The 19567-nt window shown below is 39.4% G+C and overlaps 3 protein-coding genes across 3 annotated transcripts; 2 read left to right on the plus strand and 1 right to left on the minus strand.

Annotated features, from left to right (window-relative positions):
- Positions 1-3623: 3623 nt before the first annotated feature.
- On the minus strand, positions 3624-8300 carry LOC111247202 (WD repeat-containing protein 48). The gene is made up of 2 exons (XM_022797865.2): positions 8055-8300; positions 3624-7557 (listed from the first exon to the last, which is right to left on the minus strand). Exon 2 carries the CDS (start codon positions 7555-7557, stop codon positions 5593-5595), a length of 1965 nt encoding a protein of 654 aa, XP_022653600.1. The 5' UTR covers positions 8055-8300; the 3' UTR covers positions 3624-5592.
- A 231-nt stretch (positions 8301-8531) lies between these two features.
- LOC111247208 (torsin-4A-like) lies at positions 8532-19567 on the plus strand. Its single transcript, XM_022797875.2, has 8 exons — positions 8532-8690; positions 10448-10549; positions 10787-10994; positions 15133-15331; positions 15441-15598; positions 16218-16436; positions 17493-17678; positions 18062-19567. Exons 1-8 carry the CDS (start codon positions 8668-8670, stop codon positions 18164-18166), a joined length of 1200 nt encoding a protein of 399 aa, XP_022653610.1. The 5' UTR covers positions 8532-8667; the 3' UTR covers positions 18167-19567.
- LOC147758172 (proteasome assembly chaperone 4-like) lies at positions 8684-9735 on the plus strand. The gene has a single exon (XM_086983869.1). It carries the CDS (start codon positions 9097-9099, stop codon positions 9478-9480), a length of 384 nt encoding a protein of 127 aa, XP_086839995.1. The 5' UTR covers positions 8684-9096; the 3' UTR covers positions 9481-9735.

The raw sequence follows: 19567 nt of genomic DNA on the forward strand, positions 1-19567 counted from the left end.
AGGTAACACTGCTACTAATTGATTTCCCGATACGGATGCTGAAATTCAGCATACACACATACATATCACCTTGTTTTTGTCGCCTAAATCAGCTTATTTTTGCGTCCGCTTCATTCAATGTAAAAACTTGCATCGACGTCCCAAAAAGGACAAGTTAATGTCGATCGATGCATTTTACCGATGCTAAAACATAATTTATATGCTGGTTTGAATATTTCTATTCTATATTAGTTATTACTGCTCGTATTGATTCTACCAACCATCTTATTCGAATTGATTCTAATGACATACATATATACACATTACCCTAGAGCACCTTCGGGCAAGGAGAGCAATACGTATAAAAAAATAGCATTGAAAGATTGAAAACTGCTATGTCTGCAGCTCGCATTACGCTAAACCGCTGAAGAAGTGCTCAGGTGCGAATTATATATACATGTGTAAAAAGAGAAAAGTACCTTTTTTCTCAGAAACTCTCTCTCTCTCTCTCCCTCTCTCCATATCTCTAGAAGCTCATTTCCTAATACTTTGGCTAATGTCATTCTGGAATACACCATCAATCAACCGTCTAAGCCGGCCTTTGGGCCAGCTCGGTTGTTTACATGGAATCGACGCTAGTTCCTCAATTTTTTCCTCAATGAAACTGACGTGCTTGTCATTCACGAGATCTGTTTCTGAACGTTCCTGTTGTGAAAACCTTTACCCAGTGTCACAGATCCATTAACACCGATTAAGAAAAACACAAGGTTTCAATAGATATCTGATCGCTCGACTAACCAACGTCTTTCGTAGTCAAAAGGAAAAAATTCGCTTACTATTTAACATGTCAAACACCCTGTATATTTTCTCTGATCTTTGGGTTCTTAAAATTCTTGCTGTGTATTAATGTAAAATAATTGTCGGCTGTTAAATAATAATAAATATATTTATTGAAAAAGTGTTTTTCCTTGAGCAGAAAGATATTGCGTTCTGTGCGGCGGCACGTACTATGAACAATAAGAAATGAAAAAAATTACGATACACCCAGTATATTTATCTTTTTTTTTTATACATCGTTAAAGTGTGCTTGTGTTTTTAATAGAATCTCGTGATTTTTTGCTTGGTGACCTCAAAATTATATTAACCCGTGGCTGTGTGTTAAGTTGCCACAAAGTATGCCAATGACTACGCCGACATATGGTTTTTTTACAAAATGCCTGTATTTAGTCAAAGACCAGGTGATGTTTTCGTCTCCGATTAATGACGAATCATTTTTGCAGGAAATGACTCATTAAAAATCGTTTAATGGGCTATGGGTGTAAATAGCTGGGAGCTAACCGTCTGATGGAGTGCCTTGCGGCGACACCGGACATAAAACTCGAAACAGAAAGGCCATCGGCGTAGAGGCTTGGACTGCATTTTTTTAAAACGAATAAACAACGTGGAACAGTGTTTCTAAGACTAACTAAAAACCAATTTTTGCCATATTGTAATATTTCTGTTGGGAAACGTTTAAAAAAGGCCAGTGCGGTACGTCTCGGATCGATCGTTGATGTCAATATTTTCTTAGTAACCATGAATGCATGAATCTTAATAGTGTCCCAGTTTTTTCTCCCATTTCCAGAAATCCTTTGTAACCACAGAACCCTTTTAACTCTTCACAGAAGATTCAGTTGGAGTTCAAATGATTGATAAGGCGAAAATAAGATATTTTTGCTAAATGGATCGAAGAAACACAACAACCAGGCTCACTGAAAAGGCTAAAGATGCTTCTCCTTGTTTTTTTTTTAGTACTTATTACATAGGATTTATAAATAGCCAAAGAGATTTCAAAGACGTCTGTGATTAGTAAGAAACAATCCTGCGGTAATGCATGAGCGAGATTACGCATGAGCATGCTCTTTCAAAAGTGTTGAAGGAAGTGGGGTTAGAGAGCTCATAGACCGCAATCTATCACACTGGCAAAAGCGAAACTTTGAAACTGAATAACGTTTGAACTAATAAGGCTGGAATGATCATTTTCCAATATATGTTGCATGCACTCTCCTTTATTTTTGCACGCTTGTCGAAGCACTTTGAGGCCTTTCAACAACTATTAAGAAACTAGACTTCGTGCTTTCGACTGTCGTGCCAAGGTACCATGAGGGACTTCAGATAGTGGACTCCATCCGTTGTTTCATCTTCAGCGAATATGGTATAGTAGCAGATGCCGTTGAGATCCGTTGCACGTATTGCCATCAGCTAACGTTTGAACCGACTTGACATTGCCATCAAACACGATTTCTTGCGCTTGGTCTTTCTTCGGCTGGCGGTAGAAATTAAACCATATCTAGTCTATGGCGACCGCATAATCCAGGTAGATTTTTTGTTGATTCCGTTAATTACGCGTGGAACACTCTGCACGCATTTCTAACTGGCCTGGCGTCAATTCACGGGATACCTATTTTTTACTCAGTTTTCGCATTTGCAATATTCAAGTTATAGCCCTGAAATACGGCCAACAGAACCCTTAAACGTCAAGCTCTGCTTTTGCAAAAAATTTTCGTCGATTTCAGCGGCGTGTTTTTGTCACACTCGAATCCCGACATCTGGTCACCTCTTCGCTAGCTTTCAATACTTCAATCTTCGTTCTTAAATTGTTTGCATTACTCACATATTCTGCTTTCGTTTAAGATCCCCTTGTTTAATGTCTTCATCAGTCCTCGTTGAATTATCTGTTACTTTCTGAGGAACAAAAACCTGTTTACTGAGAGCTGATTTTTTTTGAGACTAAAAGATGTTTTTCTTATTTAACTCATTTTTTTTAGAGAAAACTCAATTTGTTTTCACCCCCAAGTTTCCAGAAGATTTGACTATTTACAAGCCTGTTTCGTCTGCTAGCGGCGTTTAATTCAAAAGCTATGCAATTTCGAAGTCCACAAGATTGCCTGTAGCAGCCTAATACAAACACCTGATTTGTATATTAGTTCTTAATTCTATGATCAATAGTATTTGATGTTCTATAATCACATGATGGTTTACTTATTCAGTTTAATATCTTAATTTACCTAAGCTATGATACAACAGGCAAATGTTCATTCACAACAGTTTGTGCAGAATGCCGATTGTATGCAGACAACTAGGTTCCCTGATATCTATAGGTAATGCATTATGAATACCGATACAGTTTTCGTGTATCCACTGCGCCGTTATTTTTCGTATTAGATGCTCCGAATTTGACGTCCGATCCTATGGCCGCTAGCCATTGATTTAGACAGCTGGTTTGTATGAATGCAAAACAGGACGTGATGACACCTGGTTTCCAGCTCACCAGCTTCGTTGGAAACGCTCTGCCACTGCACCATCGCGACCACTTTTCGTAATGCAACATTGAACTACCCGTTCCTCTTAGATTAATATACACTTCAGTACAGCACTTCCTATTAACCGGTTCGGGTTATAGAAGAACCGAGTGCAGTTTTTGTGTTGAAGAATATTATTACATCTGGAAAGGTGGGTCGTAGCCAATTTTCTCAAATCTTATTATATTGATCGATCTCATTGTCGATTAGTCTATCTCCAGATTGGAATCTAAATTTAAAGTATAACTTTATAGACGGATATAACATAATAAATATGAACTATGAAAAATGACAAGCGCAAAGTAAATTGACATTTTGCATTGTTATTTACCAAATATACCGTTAATAATATGCCTATGATTAAATAGGAGAAAGAAATTACACTATCTTGCGTCAGGAGTCCGTGTTCCGCTCTTTGACCCTTATTTACAGAAGCCCATATCCAGGTCATCAAGAATCATTTGAAAGACACATGTTAATTAAAAGAAAATTTCGCTGAATGACTGTATTTGTCTATCTATCGAGCACTTAAATTTGATAATACTCAATTGTATCTTAACAAGTAAAGACTCATGTTAATCCAGCTGGTGTCTGGTCGTGTTGCGGTCGAGCACCATAATGTCAATATATTATAGAAACGTTGATAGTTTTCGAAGCTAAATGCTCTAAAACGACTACCCTCCTCTATAAAGGTTTCAAAGTTTAAGAATGAGCCTATTAGCTCCTCCAGAGTTTCAACATGTACGTGTGGGTTACTATATTAATGCTACAGTTTCGCTGCTGACTTAAATACTCATCAACCTGACGCGTTAAATAAAATATCCCTTTTAAGTTCGCAAATGTACAGAATTGACGAGTTTACTTGATAAGTCTATCAGCATCTACTTTGTATGTTATTAAATTACGCTGCGATAGACGCTGTGCACACAAAGTCACTGAGAACGCTCACGCTTAATGGTACAGTATAGTATATTGTATAATTATAATTATATTAGGTTTCGTTAGAAGATGATCATGCAGAATGACGACTGTGAAGCAATCGCATGATGAACTGCTTAGCACACTTAGCGCTTTTTTTATAACTGAAATTAGGCAAATAATAATAAATATAGATGCGATAGTTATACTTTCTTACTGGGTCAAAGAATCTGAATGAGCCAATAGACAAGATTGCTCCTGATAAATATAAGTTATTGAATCTTATGAACTAGCTTTATTGAAGATGAAAAAGACATCACTTTTTTTGTACGAAAGCTGCCCCCACTCTCTTTTCCTTGCTATTTTATTCACGCTTATATATATATATATACATATATATATATATATATATATATCTATATATATCTTTTTTGCTCCATCTTAACTCTTAATTATATTTAACTTAATTATGATTTTTATACAATGTCGTCACCTTATATAAGCATTCGTCAGCATTTTTGTCAACATTTGTCAACAACTAAATGACGCATGGCATGTGACAAAACGCGCATTCGGCAGTTTTGTCCGACTGATCTAGACACGTAAGAAGCGTCTGAGCCCTCTGCGTTCCATACAGGTTTTGTGTGCAACAAAAGCGGGCGGTTCTTGTAGACCGCTTATGTGTGTAGGCGAAACTACAAGAAAGGTAGCGTTTCAATCATGGTATGACGTCGTGCAGAACACTACGCGTCAAGGAACCAACGTTGCATCCCCTAGCAATTGCTGGACAAACAACCGCAAGGATGATAATAACAACTATCGATCTACTGGCATTATTTTGTGCACTATGTTTTCTAATACACGCATTACTTTGTACTTAAATTTTGAAACATAAATAACATCCGTAGCTTCTAGAAGGATTTATGTGCTTAAGAGGAACTTTAAAGTCGTTGATTTTTTTTTTGTTCTTTTTCCGGTACTCGCCAAACCCGTGTAATATTTGTTTTTCTTTTGAATTAGTTTGTGCGGCTGTGTGTTTCTTCATGAAAAAGTTTAACCCATGTTCGAAGTTGGAATATTGCCGTGCTGATGCTGGACCTATTACTGCTACTATCCTATATAGATGCTACGTTAATGTGTTTGAAAGCTTTTGTCACACTTTCGTAGATTATCATCTGTTTGTTCATTTATAATCTGTTTATCTACAATTTGTTTTCTTGGATATTGTCTGCTATGTTTACTAAGCTATCTTTGCAGCTATGTTTGCTTGTTGCTGTGACCACCTTCATTGGTTGGTGTCATTATTCGAACTACTCCCGGGTTAAAATTCTGAATGTTATTACTGCTTTGATGATCACTTGACTGGCCGAAAATGTAATACGAGATCACCGGCGCTTTTCCACATGAAGTGTTTCACAGTTCTCAGATCCATATTGGGCTCGAGAACCTGATCGAGACAGAGAAGTTCGACCTGGCATTGGCCGGGGGCTGTCGGAGGAGACGGCTCTCCAGTCCCGCTACCCTCCCTTGGGCCACCAGCGCTTGTGGTGCCACCACCTCCACTGCCTTCGCCGCCCTGACCTCCGATCACCTTTTCATACACGTGCTCAATGACCTTTTTCACCTGGAGCATGTCGTTAGCCGATAGCCGCTCGCGCCTCAGTGGCTTGACACCCGACGATGAGTGTGGCAGTAGAAAAAACGGGATTTTGTTAAGCAGTGGGGTATTCTTTTGTACGACTACATCGGTGACCCAGGGTGGTAAACAGTCGTGAAGAAGCTGTTGCTCCGCATCCCGGCATGCATCGCCCACCAGCATGCGTAACAAGGTGCGACCCTCGGAAAGATCAGTAATGACCAACGGTGTATGCTTCGGTAAACCGATTTCCGGCCAGTCGATCGAAATATTCTGCTCTTCGTCTTTTATCGGCCAATAGTCCAACAGCGACTGGAGCACAAGACATCCCATGTTAACCTTAGGGTCTTGACCTTCAGGTGGAGTCAGCCCAATTTCTCGGGCGGCCACCCACGCCGAGAAGCAATCCGGGTCTTCAAGATGTATACACAACATGCCAGTTTTCAGATCAACAGTAAACCAATTTGGAACATAAATCATTCGGAATTGTTTTTTAACTTCGGCGTCAAAGTCAATCTTGCCCAAGTTCTCCCTGTGGCCTCGTAGTATATCGTAGATAGCTACACAATCATTTGTATCTTTGGTAAGTATATGGCGTTTATCGTTGAGTACCTTATACTGTCGGATACTGGCACTTCCTTTGATCGTTGCTACCGGTTTTTTCTCACTTCGATCAAGCGTACTGGCTGCCGTGCCGATTTTTTCATCTGCTAAAGACCATTTGCGCAAGCTCGAGTCCGTCGTTGCTACCCACAGATGGCCGTCATTTGTTAGGTGCATTCTCAGAATAGGGGCGTGTTCCACGCAAACAACATCACTGATTTCTGGACTTGATAGATGTGTTACGTAAACCTTCTTGTCACGGCCGCCTGAATAAACTTTACTAAAATTTGAATCTACTTGTAATGCCCAGACGCCTTCTTGGTGGCAGCTAATCGTTTCTATGCATCGCTGTTGGCCAAGACTCCACAATTTCACGGTGCCATCCGAGCTCGCTGATAGACATCGCGATCCGTCGTGGTTGAGCACAAGGGCACGAACATTGTCCGCGTGGCCGCGAAGCTTTGGCATTTTCTGCGTCGTACGCGGATCCCAGACGCGGATCACGCGCTCGGTAGATCCACTAACGATCACCGTCCCTGACGGATTCATCGCTACCGAATAGATTGAATCCTTATTATCGGTAAGCGACGAGGTTGTCACTGTGTTGTTCGATGCGCTTAGAGCAGTTAACGTGTTGGCATCCCATAAATAAATCACTTTGTCGAGTCCAGCGGATGCGACCCGCTCTTTGTCCTGTGCGTAGGCCAATGCTTTGACGTAATCTTTGTGTGTTCGAAGCGTCGATAAACACGAGCCCTTGTGAGCATTCCAAACTTTCACCGTTGTATCTGCGCTGGCGGAGATAAGGTAACGTCCACCACAACAAAGCACAATGTCATTCACCCAGTCAGTATGGTGTTCCATTGATTGTCCATACGTTGGCTCTCGTTGGCCGACGTTCCAAACTCGAATGATGGAATCCCGACCGGCTGAGTATAGCAGTCCTAAATGAGGGTCGAATTGTAACGAGTTGATGCCTGATCGATGTTCGCGCTCCTGCGGTTCGCGGATTACAAACGACAGTTGCGACTTTTTCCGCGTCCCGCCATGCGGACCTGCGCCCTTATGGCTTGCGGTCATCTAGAACCAATATGAAAATAAAAACACAGGCGCATAGCCGTATGCCCAAAGTGGTACAGCGGCACACGTGCAGAGACAGCATTAGACAAGTAACCACTTACAGCGAAAATCGATTTCTGACCGTCACGTTCAGCCGGTTGATAACCAAAGCACGCACAACCTCCCCTTTTCGCCCATCATTATTTCAACGAGCATCAGAAAATAAATGATTTTATAGCATATAAACAGTAATATTCAGGACACATACATTAGTTAGCTTCTGTTCGTTTCAGTAGAACTAGGGGCAAATCTGTTATAATAAAGAAAAACTTTGCAAAAATCGTGATGACCACAAACTGCATATAATGATCTATTCGGTGACAGTAGCAACGTTCGAGCTTAACTGACCCGCCTGTATCTCTTTATAGTTAGCACGATAAAAACCTTTTAGATTTTTATGCTGTTATTTCGATTCATCATTGAAAATTTTTTTATTTATGATATACCGCTGTCCGAACCTTTGCGAGGTGTGTTACGGCTCAATAGCACAAGGCCAGTGGCGCACTACATTGGAGATTAGCATTTCCACTATTACCGCCTACATTTCACCGTTTTGGCTCATGGGCAATCTGAGTTACTAATGACCATTGCAGTCATTTGTCCCGACATCACAATCGAGGATTCATTCGCGAGAAAGCGAGTGAGCAATATCTTTCTATCTATGTCGTGCCTATAGCCGTATCTTTGGGGGGGGGGGTCTGGGCAGGGTTGGACACGGGCAAAAGTTTATTAATAGCTGAGTGTTGGATCAGCCAGATTCGTTTGTGACTAATTATTGTCCGTTTATGAGGATGATATTTGACAACAATTATCAAACTTTTTTGATCAAAATTTGAGAAAAGCTTATAAATGTAAAAATTAGGTGGAAATATTTTAACTTTTGAGGTGGAGGTCAGTGTTGGACCTATCTATTTGATGGAGAACGCACCTTCTATGTCCAACTTCGCTCGGATCGACCTCAGTACGTTGTAAACACCAACTCTTTCTCGGATTATGGAGCGTATTTGGTGCGAAGCTGACGACGATTTCTTCAATAGTATTATTTCACCTTCTCCAAGAAATTTCATTTAAATGCCATCCGCGTCATTTCACGAGTGAGTTCTTGTCCATGGTTAATGTTTAATTGTTTTCGCGGTTTTAAACTGAACGTTCGCCCTTTTTGGACGATAGCCGGCAGCACTGGACGGGTGCATCAAGCAGCAGGAAACGCAATAAAGCTAAATAGTTAAAGCCATAAGCAGGATTGGAAATTTCTGGCGCGAACCCTGTCTCGCATTAGAAATTTTCTGTTTGTGCGTATCGCTGTTTATTTTTTTTCATGAAGTCTGCCGTTGTAAATCGCGTTGCAAATTGAGAGGGCTCTTAACACACATATTCTTAGTACTGGCTCTATCGGTTCTATTAGAATCGGAGCTTGTGGTCCGTGTTGAAAGTGTCGAAGTGGATGTCGAAATCTGCTATAATCGTTCCAGCTGATACGCGGACAGTATTCTCACAACTATGGCTTCAAATAGAACGGACGAGTTTACCGCGGCAGCGTTTCACGGACGATTGAACCAACAGGACGTACACTTCCACGTTATACGGATGTCCCAGGCGTTTTTCCTTTGGATTGGTGATGACTCAAAACAGCTTAATGATCTCGCCGTGGCAATGCCTCCTTTATCTGTCGGTGGTAGTGTGAGTCCCGGAGTTTCGACGAGGCTTATTGGTAATAATTCTATGGATGCCCTTAGCCAAAGTATTGCACAGAAACTCGCAAAGAGAACAGGCTGCCAAGTTTTTGTCAGTGTAAATCTAAAGAACGTTGATAAGAGTGCTGAGCTCGAACTGCAAAAGAGAATCATCGAGGAGTTGACCATTAATCCGAGAGCGTTTAAGTAGACTGCGACCACGTTATAAATAGGGGTAATAACTAGCAAGTACAAGAAGTCCTTTAAGGGTTCATGTTCAGTGATCAGTTGATAACTGTCGTGCCTCTGCAAGCTAGGCTTCTACGGAAATTAAGCGAATAACTATAGAGCCGTGCGTGTGTTACTCACGCGATAAACAAATTGCCCTCAGGGAGCTTCAAATTAAATCAATATTTATTCTTCACAAATAAAATTCAGACGTATGTTATATATGAATGAAGAACGACATTTTTGTTTTCCTTCACTTGAAGCGAGACTTTGTCGAAGGTTTATATTTCTGTAATGCTTTTCGTATTCTGTTACTCTGTCTATTGTTACCTCGGGGTTCGGGTATTTTACATGATATAGATTATTTATGGAAGTATTCGATCAGTTAGAATTTCAGGTTAAGTGAATCAGGACAGCTATATTGAGATCCAGTTTCTTTTTGATAGACTATCGATGTAACTAGAATCAATAAAAGGTTCCCGTTGTTGACCATATGATTTCAGCAGAATATCAGAAACATATTAAAGCATAGCTGTTGTAATGATAAGATTAAGATATAAGAACTGTAGGCCACATATATAATTGGTAAAGATGAATATATGATAGCTTATTTTAATATATTTTAGGACCACTACTCTCTAGCATTGTTATATAACTAAGAGTTACTGATCTTACTTATACACATAACATGGTCAGTAGTAATTAGCGATTTGTTTCGCCTCCATTGCCTAATTTTTTTATAACGACAATCTACGGAGGCTTATTATTCTACTGTTGCCTACGAATATTTGATAAGCGCTACCGTAGTTCAGTTACGGTATGAGGGCTTTTGAGTACCGCCTAAACATTTCAAACGTAGCCAAACATACAACGATTACAATTAATACGGTTCTTGTTGTCCTATGTTGCTTGCTTTTTATTTTCGGTGGATCCGTCGAACGACTGTTCAGCCTTCCTTTGGCCATCTCCCAGCGCTGGGAGAAGGCGAATTTTAACCGTCACAGAGGTTCTTACGGGCTCCGGGAAGACTGCGCAGGTAGCGTCATCAGCAAGTATGTACCGAGAGAAAGAGTCGTAATAAACCTATGCCGAATCTTAATTCTAAAACGAATTTTCATTTCATGAAAAATAATCCAACCACTAACTCGGCCTTGCCTCTTCGGTATTCAAATTATTGAGTAGAGATTGCATAGAAGAGATCGCCATAGATATGTGCGAATTCTCACAGGTTATTATGCTGCGTAGAGTGCTCACTATAAATTATCATCGTTTGTCTTTTATTTTTGTAGCATTTCCGCCGAAGATACTGATCTTCAAAGCGAGTACGCTGAATCTCTTTGCAGTGACTACAGCGCGACTTCATATACTTGCATAGCATCAACTGAGAAGTCTATTAGGTTCTTATGTCTTAAGAGTGCCTGTGCGTCTTCAGTCGCGCCGGTAGATTCCAACGTCACCAGACCAGGTTCAGCTTATCATTTTCATCTTAATGATATGGTGATTAGCCCAAGCATTTTAAACGTTTACATGGAGAGGCCAACACATTGCCAGTGTCATAGGTCAATTATGAACTAGTCTATGATCTGGAATAGCTAGACATTTGTGAAAATTAAATATTTATTTGAAAAAGGCCAGCTGTAGAAATTTGTACACCAATCATTTTGCGTGCGCAAGCTATTTTTCTTAGAGATAATTAACAAATAGCTAAAAACAAATAGGTGTGTTTGATCATTGTTTTACGACAATTGTGTTGTTTTTGTTAACTTTGTGACGAAATTCTGCAGCTTTCATTCAGGTCTTGGAAAGCGTTATTAAATATTGAGCTATGTTAATTCAATTGTGTCTTTTGCCTTAGATCAGTCCGCAGATAATGCCAGAGCCGTTTGAATTATCGAGATGTCAGCCATAGCTAGTTAAATGAACTAATCGTAATAGCTGCGTTATGGTGCGAAATAGTTAGAGTTTTAAATTTGCCGCCGAAAATCAAAAGCAAATCTAAGGTAAGCAGCCGGAACATTTGATCAAGTCAACGTCATTTTTGTATTTGGTAAATTGTTACGGTAGTACGTAAATATACGTAGGTGTGATATGTCAGAATCGCAATAGGCTCAGCGTCGACGTAGGTGAGCAGGAGCCTAATAAACTTATGAGGCGAACATTTCATCTTTGGAACAAGGTTGACGTAGACAAGTACGACTTGAAGTTTGCGGCAAAAGATTTTGAACAGTTAGCGGCACCAACTGTATTTTGCGATCAACTACCTGTTGGTCGAAATATGTGGATGGACATTTAGATTTCACATAGCAGCGAACTTAATCAAATGTGTCAACTGTGTGTACCTCATTTATCAACCGACCCTATGGTAAATGTTCTGTGGTAGTAGAAGACGTTGCTTATAAATCGAGACTACATCAAGACGAGTCTGTGCGAAATGTGATCATTGACTGCCAATTCTATTCAGGCTCTTACACCTGTAAGGATCGGCCCATTTTGCAACACCGGACTCTGAAATACATTCGCTGGTTATTGACAGCTAGTCCATATTACGCAGTGATAAATATTTTCACACTGCTTCTATAATATACTGTATATACACAGATTTATTCGCAAGCAGCTAAAGCCGTATGACACAATACGGCATCCAAAAAACCCGTAATTTTTGTCATGTCATTATGACATTGGATATTTCCAGGCACAGACTTTAGACCTGTGCCGTCTTTGAAGTCGAGCTGCATAACAGAAGGTCGTTAATAAGATCGATAGCTGCTCTATAGGACCTGAGCTCGAACTAAGTTTTACTGCTTGAAATAGTAGAAGTGTGTCAGTATACCGGATGAGGCCTTCGTGTTATTTTCTTTTAGTTATCTTTCCAAAGCATGATTTTTGACGCGAATACGATGGGGGAAACGAACCTCATACGTAACGGAGAATCGATATACGGTAAATTAAAGCGTTATTGCAATGCGCGAGGCAATTGAACCTTCAAGTCAGACAAAGTGAACAGGATAAGTCGTATTGCATTCGTTATATCCGGCCACATCTGTCAAAAAAACCTGTCTTTATACATAAAGGCTTAACCTGACCAGGTTATCATTGAATTTGTCAGTTTTAGTGCAGCTTGCTACACAATGTAATCCAGAGGAATCTAGGAGAACAAAGTGGCAGTGATGTCACCTTGTTCTCCTAGAAACAGCATAAAGGCTCCAGAAAGCGTGTTTGCCTTTCCAGTGTATGACCAGGTAAATGATGGCAAAACTTCCTCAGTTCTATTTAAGTATATGGAATTCGCTTGCCATTGTTCCATCGTCAAAGCAGATGACGAGATCTTAGAGGCTACCAGGATGAGCTCAGTTTTTTGTCAGCCTATGGTCAGCTATAGGAACGTTGTTTAGTGCTATAACGAATAGGCCCAGCGATTTTAGTGTGACGAACGGACAAACCCTAACTCCAGGTCCCGCTTGGAAGTATAACGTCTAGTAGAGACAAGTGGTTTATAACAGTAACATGTGCGAAGCGGAACATTGTGCAAAACTTGTTCAAAGCGAGAGTGCCCCGTGACCAATTAGTTCATATATGTGTTATCTTCATGTACAGGAATTGTACAATAGATCTTTACACTAACGAGAATCATGACTACGGTTGCTGTAAAATCTGTGCATGAGGCGCACGTACGGTCTCCATAGGTCAGATAAAAATCATTACGGTTCGATAAACCCACATATAAATAGAGCTATTTAATGATTACAGCAGCTGAACATTTTAGATTTAGATAGCACTGCCTGTGTGGCCTTCTATTGAATTATACGACTCTCGTCAACAAGCGATTCGGTGCGTCTCGTCCGCAACGGAAGCGATAGCTAACAATCAATGTTCTTATGCTCTTAGTCGTTCCAGACCCTTGAGTAGTCCGCATGAAATCACTATGATTACGATAGACATCTGATTAAATTAGTGTACGTTCGCTACAACCATTCCCTAAGGACTGGACAAACATCCTTTGTGGAGAAGATCTAGAGAAACAGCGTCTGCAAGGGCGTCGTATACATAAAAGAAGCGTGGGTACAGCAAAGTTCTGTTATTATAACTGCGTTAGGCAAAAAGGGTCAACAGGAATCGTGGTTTATTTACCTAGAAATGTGTTTTTGTTTGAGATGCGCTAACTGCTTGCAAACAAATAACTCACTAAATAAATAATGCGTAACTCTCCGTGTCACCATACTATGCCTCTCGGTATCGATGCTGCCATAAAGCGATCGTAGCTCTTTCAGCTTAATTGTATGATCCCTTTAGTCATTGTTAGATTACCTGGCTCTAGAAGCGACTAAGGCTCCTTCACAACATTAAGTTATCATATTTGAGTCCGCTTAATTTGAATAAAATTGTCGAATTTTCTATGCTCATTATAAACGGGCGAATTCCCTATTATCAAGATGTTTCTTCGCGAGCTATAAAAGATGTCTACAGAAGTACATACAAGAATAGAATGTCTTTAATGCATTAATCCGATTAATAAATTTACTTGAGTCCCTAAATATGGGCCGTGGATGTGCCAGGAGACATCTCCTTGGGCACGCTCGAGGAAACACGTGAATTAAATGGTAAGAATTTTGGATACATAGTCATGTACGACACGTGTATAGTCGCAACGGAAAGATCTTAGGTGGCTAGTACAGCATTTGCTCCCAATGTGTACAATTGCAGTTTCCCACGCATTGTGTTGTAATTGATTTAACAAATGTTAATAATATAACTTAGTCTACCTGAAAAACGTATCCCTTGGCATCTGCCGGGATCTGGGGGTAACTTAATTATCTTGTTATAGGTAGGACACGCCAAGGAATGTCGTCTCTGCTAGCACGTACTGCGGCGAATAGGTGTGACCAGAGCCTGCGTTCAAGCAAAATGGTGTAGAAATAAGTCAAGTTTTTATTTTTTCAGGCCTATACAAAGGAAAATAGCCCAATTAGTTTTACCTACTAAATTGGTCGTACTTTATTTCATTTTCAAAGTTCACCCCGCTATGAATGAAACTTATTCAACGATGTACAATAGGAGTATATATGGTTCAGTATGCTATGACCAGTCTTTACAGAGGAATTATATGCTGAAGATGTCATACGGATACCGTTAATAGGAACCTAGATCTGTCAAAATGTTTTGATTGTATCATTGATTCTATGTTAACAACGTACAAAATTCAGTTTGATGCTAAAGCACACTAGAGGTCCTTTTTTGTAGGGTTTATAGACAGAAAATCAATGTTGCCCTAGATTTGGGGATCAACAAAGAGCAACAAAGAGTAAATTCAACAGTGTTTAGCAAAATAAAACGTTAGTAAGGTAAATTAAAAATGAATCATAGATAAATGTTATATCTTCAGAAATGAAAACACAGCACGTATATTGAGACTTGAAACACATCAAATTGTTATATTATGAAATCACGAAAGCCAGTAGAAGTTCGATTCTTCGAAAATAGGATTATTGAAATCGATTAAATAACACGATCTAGACGTTTACTTCATAGAATTTTGTTGGCTATGCAATGGATACAACTAACCCGAAGGAGAGTAGTTCGCAGCCATTATTATAACGGCAGATTTTGTGCTTGTTTACATTTTGTTTTCACATATCAGAGTAACAAACCAAAACGGTCGAAGAGGCAAAGTGTGATCTCTTCAAAATCCGGCCGAATCATGAGCTTGCTGCTCATAGTTGGTGTGGCTGCTTTTGCCAGTTTTATGTACAATGTGCCAATAATGCAAAAGGTTGAAATTAAATCACTTCAGGAATCGCTCAACAGAAACGTTTACTGCCAACAACATGCCGTTGACGGTGAGTAACGAATCGAGTTTTTCTATGCTATCAACTAGGATAAGACGAGGTATACCTTGAGCAGTGGTTATTAATGAAAACTGTCCTTTTGTTATCGTCTCAATTGAAGAACTGATGCGTCATATCCGCCAATACACGGCCATGGAGTGGAAGGGCCTCGTACTTCTGGTTCTAGCCGGACCCGAAGGATGCGGTAAAACCCACACGATAAACACAATGGCTGAAGTGAACCCCAGTTGGACGAAGATCGTAGTTACTCATGAGCAGGTATGGAACCACCCCATCTGACGAGAGTGCTGAGCAGCTGAACCACAAAAACACCTAAAGTCTAATAAGAGCAACGAAAACGCATCTTATAATTAAGTTCTGCCTATGTATTTACACAATATCAAATAAGTTGCAAAGAATTAGTCACGAAAAAATTGATCATTCAATTTTACTCTTACTCAGATGCTAATGTAAAAATCAAATAGACTTACATCAATTTTACTTCAAGTGCTGCTGTGAATATGTCCCCCGCCGAGCTTTGAGCTCATAACCCAGTAAGTGAACGGAGAACATTTGAAAATTCATCATATATATATATATATATATATATATATATATATATATATATATATATATATATATATAGGACCTGCTGTGTAAACTCATCAATGCCTACGATTTCTATATTTCCATTTATATAATATAAAAGGACTTGAGAACTTACATTGACAGCAATACAAACGATATCAAACCTGATTATATGCCCTTACCTGGTAGGATAATACTATATCGTAGTACGATATAGTATTATCCTACCAGAACACAGATTGAAAGCCAAAAAGTTATATTAAATTATAACTCAACCTGTTTTTTGTATTTTCTGTTATAATAACTATAGGGATATCTGAACAAACTGGGTGAGGAGGAGTTCATATCAAATATTCGCAGAAAAATCCATTCCTCAAGACTGAACTTCATTTTTGTCGATGACGCTCAGCCGCTCCGGGAGGGCACGCCGTTTGTCGAAATGAAGCTTAAACCCCTTTTAGCGAGCCTTAAGTTGGAGAATACTCTTATTTTTGTCGTGGTAACAATGCTATCAAAGGACGATAAAGTGGTAAGTATCCAATCTCTTCGCAGATGCTGAAGTCTTTAAGAAGTTGTTGTCAGTTGTTAGGATTCAAGAGTATATTTTTCTTTTTGTAATCATAAATTAAGTTTGTCGTTAATGGTAGTAATTATACTTAGTATGTGATACTCATATTACGGTAAGCTGCTTTAGGCTAGACCACAGTGAACATAAGCGATGCCATCTTCTTAAGCTTTCTCCGAGACACATGGTTTTGTCTCAGATTGAAATTAGCTAGGGCAGTCACGTAGGCTGCCACGCAGACAAGTCCTTCGTTATAGCTTTTCTCTCTGTTTGCATTAAGTGCTGAGACCGAGTTGATCACGGTGGTACTTAGATAGGACTAGAATCTCATGGTGCTAAGATGAGACCATACTAGTCCCAATCTTGGGTTGGTATTAACGTCTATGGGCTCCTTGCCCGGCCAAGACTTTAGAACTGGGGGCACTTTTGAATCAATGTCTCCAAACAGTGTAAGTGGCATTAAAGTATTCTGTTTAGACACTAGACAGCTGGGCACACTTTCTTTTCTAGGGGCTCTTCCTTAGTCAATTTGTGAGCAATGATAGATGTCTAGATAACGGATTCCCACAACTCCATTAAGTACCTGGTAACGCTAGTAGGTAATTAGTTAACAATCGCTAACCCAGCTTAAAGATTGTCCCCGTATACCAAATTCAGAGAATTGCAGCCTTAAGTCTGTCGGTTCACGCGTCTGCAGAACATACATCAGTAAAGCTAAATTTACTAATTTCGAAGTATTCGCACTTTAATACTTAACGATGTAATATAAAGGTGGAGCACAAATTGCAAAATAACCCGATTTTTTATGTATTAGTACGCTCATGATTCTGTTGTTGGCGTACAACTTTTCTCTTCTTATTTCTCTTCTGTAGTATCTTTGATATCACGCCACGGCCAGCTAAATTAGTATTTAGGCATTAAAGTCTGTGCTAAACGGATGATGACGACATTTTCAATAGTATTAAAGGCATCTAGCTTTACTGAACTTGAAGATTCTTTGCGTATATATATATATTGCAGAGTATGCCAACATTTTTGACGGATGAATTTGAATGCCGAATAATTCCCTATGAAGGACTAAATCGAACCTGTGTGGAGCGCTGTGTTCTAGATGTCATAATGGCGTTAGATCATCACCCCCACCAAGACGATTTCGAGGGTTTAATGAGAAGATTCGATTTCGAGGATAACGGCAGGGATCAAAAGGTAATAGCATTTACCTCGAAAATCCATGTACCTTAAAATCCAAATGTGGATAGCATCCTTTCGAAAATCTATTTTGTTATTTTTCTTTTGTTTAGCCCTTGCGGGACTCGGATCCGTCATATTCTGTTTGAGTTGTTTGTTTCTTTGATATTAGAGGCACCAAATTGCCCGCATTGCCATTCCAGATATATAAAATTATCTTTAGTTATATGTGCACCCAAGAAGGCGAAACTTACTGGTACGAATCGAGAATTTGATGAGGAGTGGAAAACCATCGATATATAAATAACAAAATAACGTAATTTATTGGGAGGTCCAAGCGTCTATATTGTGTGATCTTGGGGAGGACGTTACAATATTGTATTTTCTATGAAAACTTTTAGGTATCCGTCAACGGCTGTAAATCGGTGCCTATTAAAGTTGCCCTTTATCTCGAAGGTGATCCTCCGATCTACAACGATTCAGAAGGCGACCGGACACTGTCATAGAATAACTAGTTAAAGCAAGAAACCCAGATACGTCTACCCAAAGCCGCTAAGGCCTTACGCAGCCGTACTTGGGTTGCTTAAACACTTGACTGAAATTAACTCAAAATAGGTTGAAGTTTTCTTCTTTGATTATGTGAAAAAAGGCAGACAGGATCAAAGTTTATTGCAACGTTTATTGATCTGTCTCAATAGGTGACAATATGTATAACTTTGTATCTACTATCTGCTGTAACACCGTATGCAACCCGTTTTAGCTTACTTCAGCGCATAGAAATATAAATATCCTTAATATTTTTCTACCATCCATATTATGTTGTAAATGAAGGTTCCATTGTAGACATAAGAAGGTTGTAGATGTATGTTTTCAGAAGATAGACGCCCTGTACATATTGGAGCCTTAGGCCGAGCAACTGTGACTCTCATTCTTTCACATGCATTAGTTCTTCAATGCCCATTTAGGGCTGCAAGCAAAAGCTGAAGGTGAAACCCACTGTATCGGGCTGGCTACCTTTGGTGGTTTATATTTGATTATGGGGGACCATGCAGTGAGCTGATTCATTAAATTTCCATCGTGTGTACATTACTTGTATGGTATACTCCTAAATATAATCTCTTGGCGGGCAATTACTCCTTGACTGGATTGTGCGGATATGTTTGAGACGAGAATTATCCGAGCGTAGCTTTATTGGATAGGTCATTAATGCGTGTGATGCTATCAGTTTTTGCATTGTCTCCTTAGTACAAGATTATGCATTCAGAAGGGGGATAACTATTAATTGAGTATAAATTACCTTATTAAGTTATTGTGTAACTAACTTTATTCGAAGTTACTATCTGATACAAAATTGTTTTTATCGTAAGATTTTTCTTTTGGCTGTACCGCTTTATCCAATGTTGTTTCGAAACAAATTTTCTGCAAGTGATGATCGAAGCTCGATTATCGAGATCTGGCAATTCTGCGTTCTAATGAAAAGAAATCGATGATAATTTCGAGTATATATCCCGTTCAAATTTCACATTGGGTACCTTGTTCAAACGCGGTGTTGCATATTTGATATAATAGTGACAACATTTCAATGGCGGCTGATGAATGCGGCTGCATCCTGAGAACTGTGCATAAACATCGGACAAGCTCGACGCCTTGTTTACACCCATAATAATTGATAAATAAAAAACCAAATAAATAAATGTTTATTAAATAGGTTTTACGTTATGATATAGTATCATAGATTAGTATTGTATGCGCGTTCAAAAAACGACGATCCTCTTATTTTAGTGCATCTAGATACCCATTGTTTAAGTGACCCTTTAGATGATGCAAATAAGCTGTGAATGCTAAACTTACGATGGAGCCAAAAATTCGTCGTCAATAATAGTAAATACAACAATGTATGTATAACA

This window comes from Varroa destructor, unplaced genomic scaffold (genome assembly GCF_002443255.2).
Source record: "Varroa destructor unplaced genomic scaffold, Vdes_3.0 BEIS01000001.1, whole genome shotgun sequence".
Taxonomy (NCBI): Eukaryota; Metazoa; Arthropoda; class Arachnida; order Mesostigmata; family Varroidae; genus Varroa; species Varroa destructor.

What these genes read in the sequence shown, in the direction of transcription:
- LOC111247202 (XM_022797865.2), bottom strand. Translation starts at nt 7,557, where the DNA reads ATGACCGCAAGCCATAAGGGCGCAGGTCCGCATGGCGGGACGCGGAAA.
- LOC147758172 (XM_086983869.1), top strand. Translation starts at nt 9,097, where the DNA reads ATGGCTTCAAATAGAACGGACGAGTTTACCGCGGCAGCGTTTCACGGA.
- LOC111247208 (XM_022797875.2), top strand. Translation starts at nt 8,668, where the DNA reads ATGCCATCCGCGTCATTTCACGA. An exon ending in CCAACAACATGCCGTTGACG is followed by an intron (nt 15,332 to 15,440) that starts GTGAGTAACGAA and finishes TCTCAATTGAAG; the next exon opens with AACTGATGCGTCATATCCGC. An exon ending in TCGTAGTTACTCATGAGCAG is followed by an intron (nt 15,599 to 16,217) that starts GTATGGAACCAC and finishes TAATAACTATAG; the next exon opens with GGATATCTGAACAAACTGGG.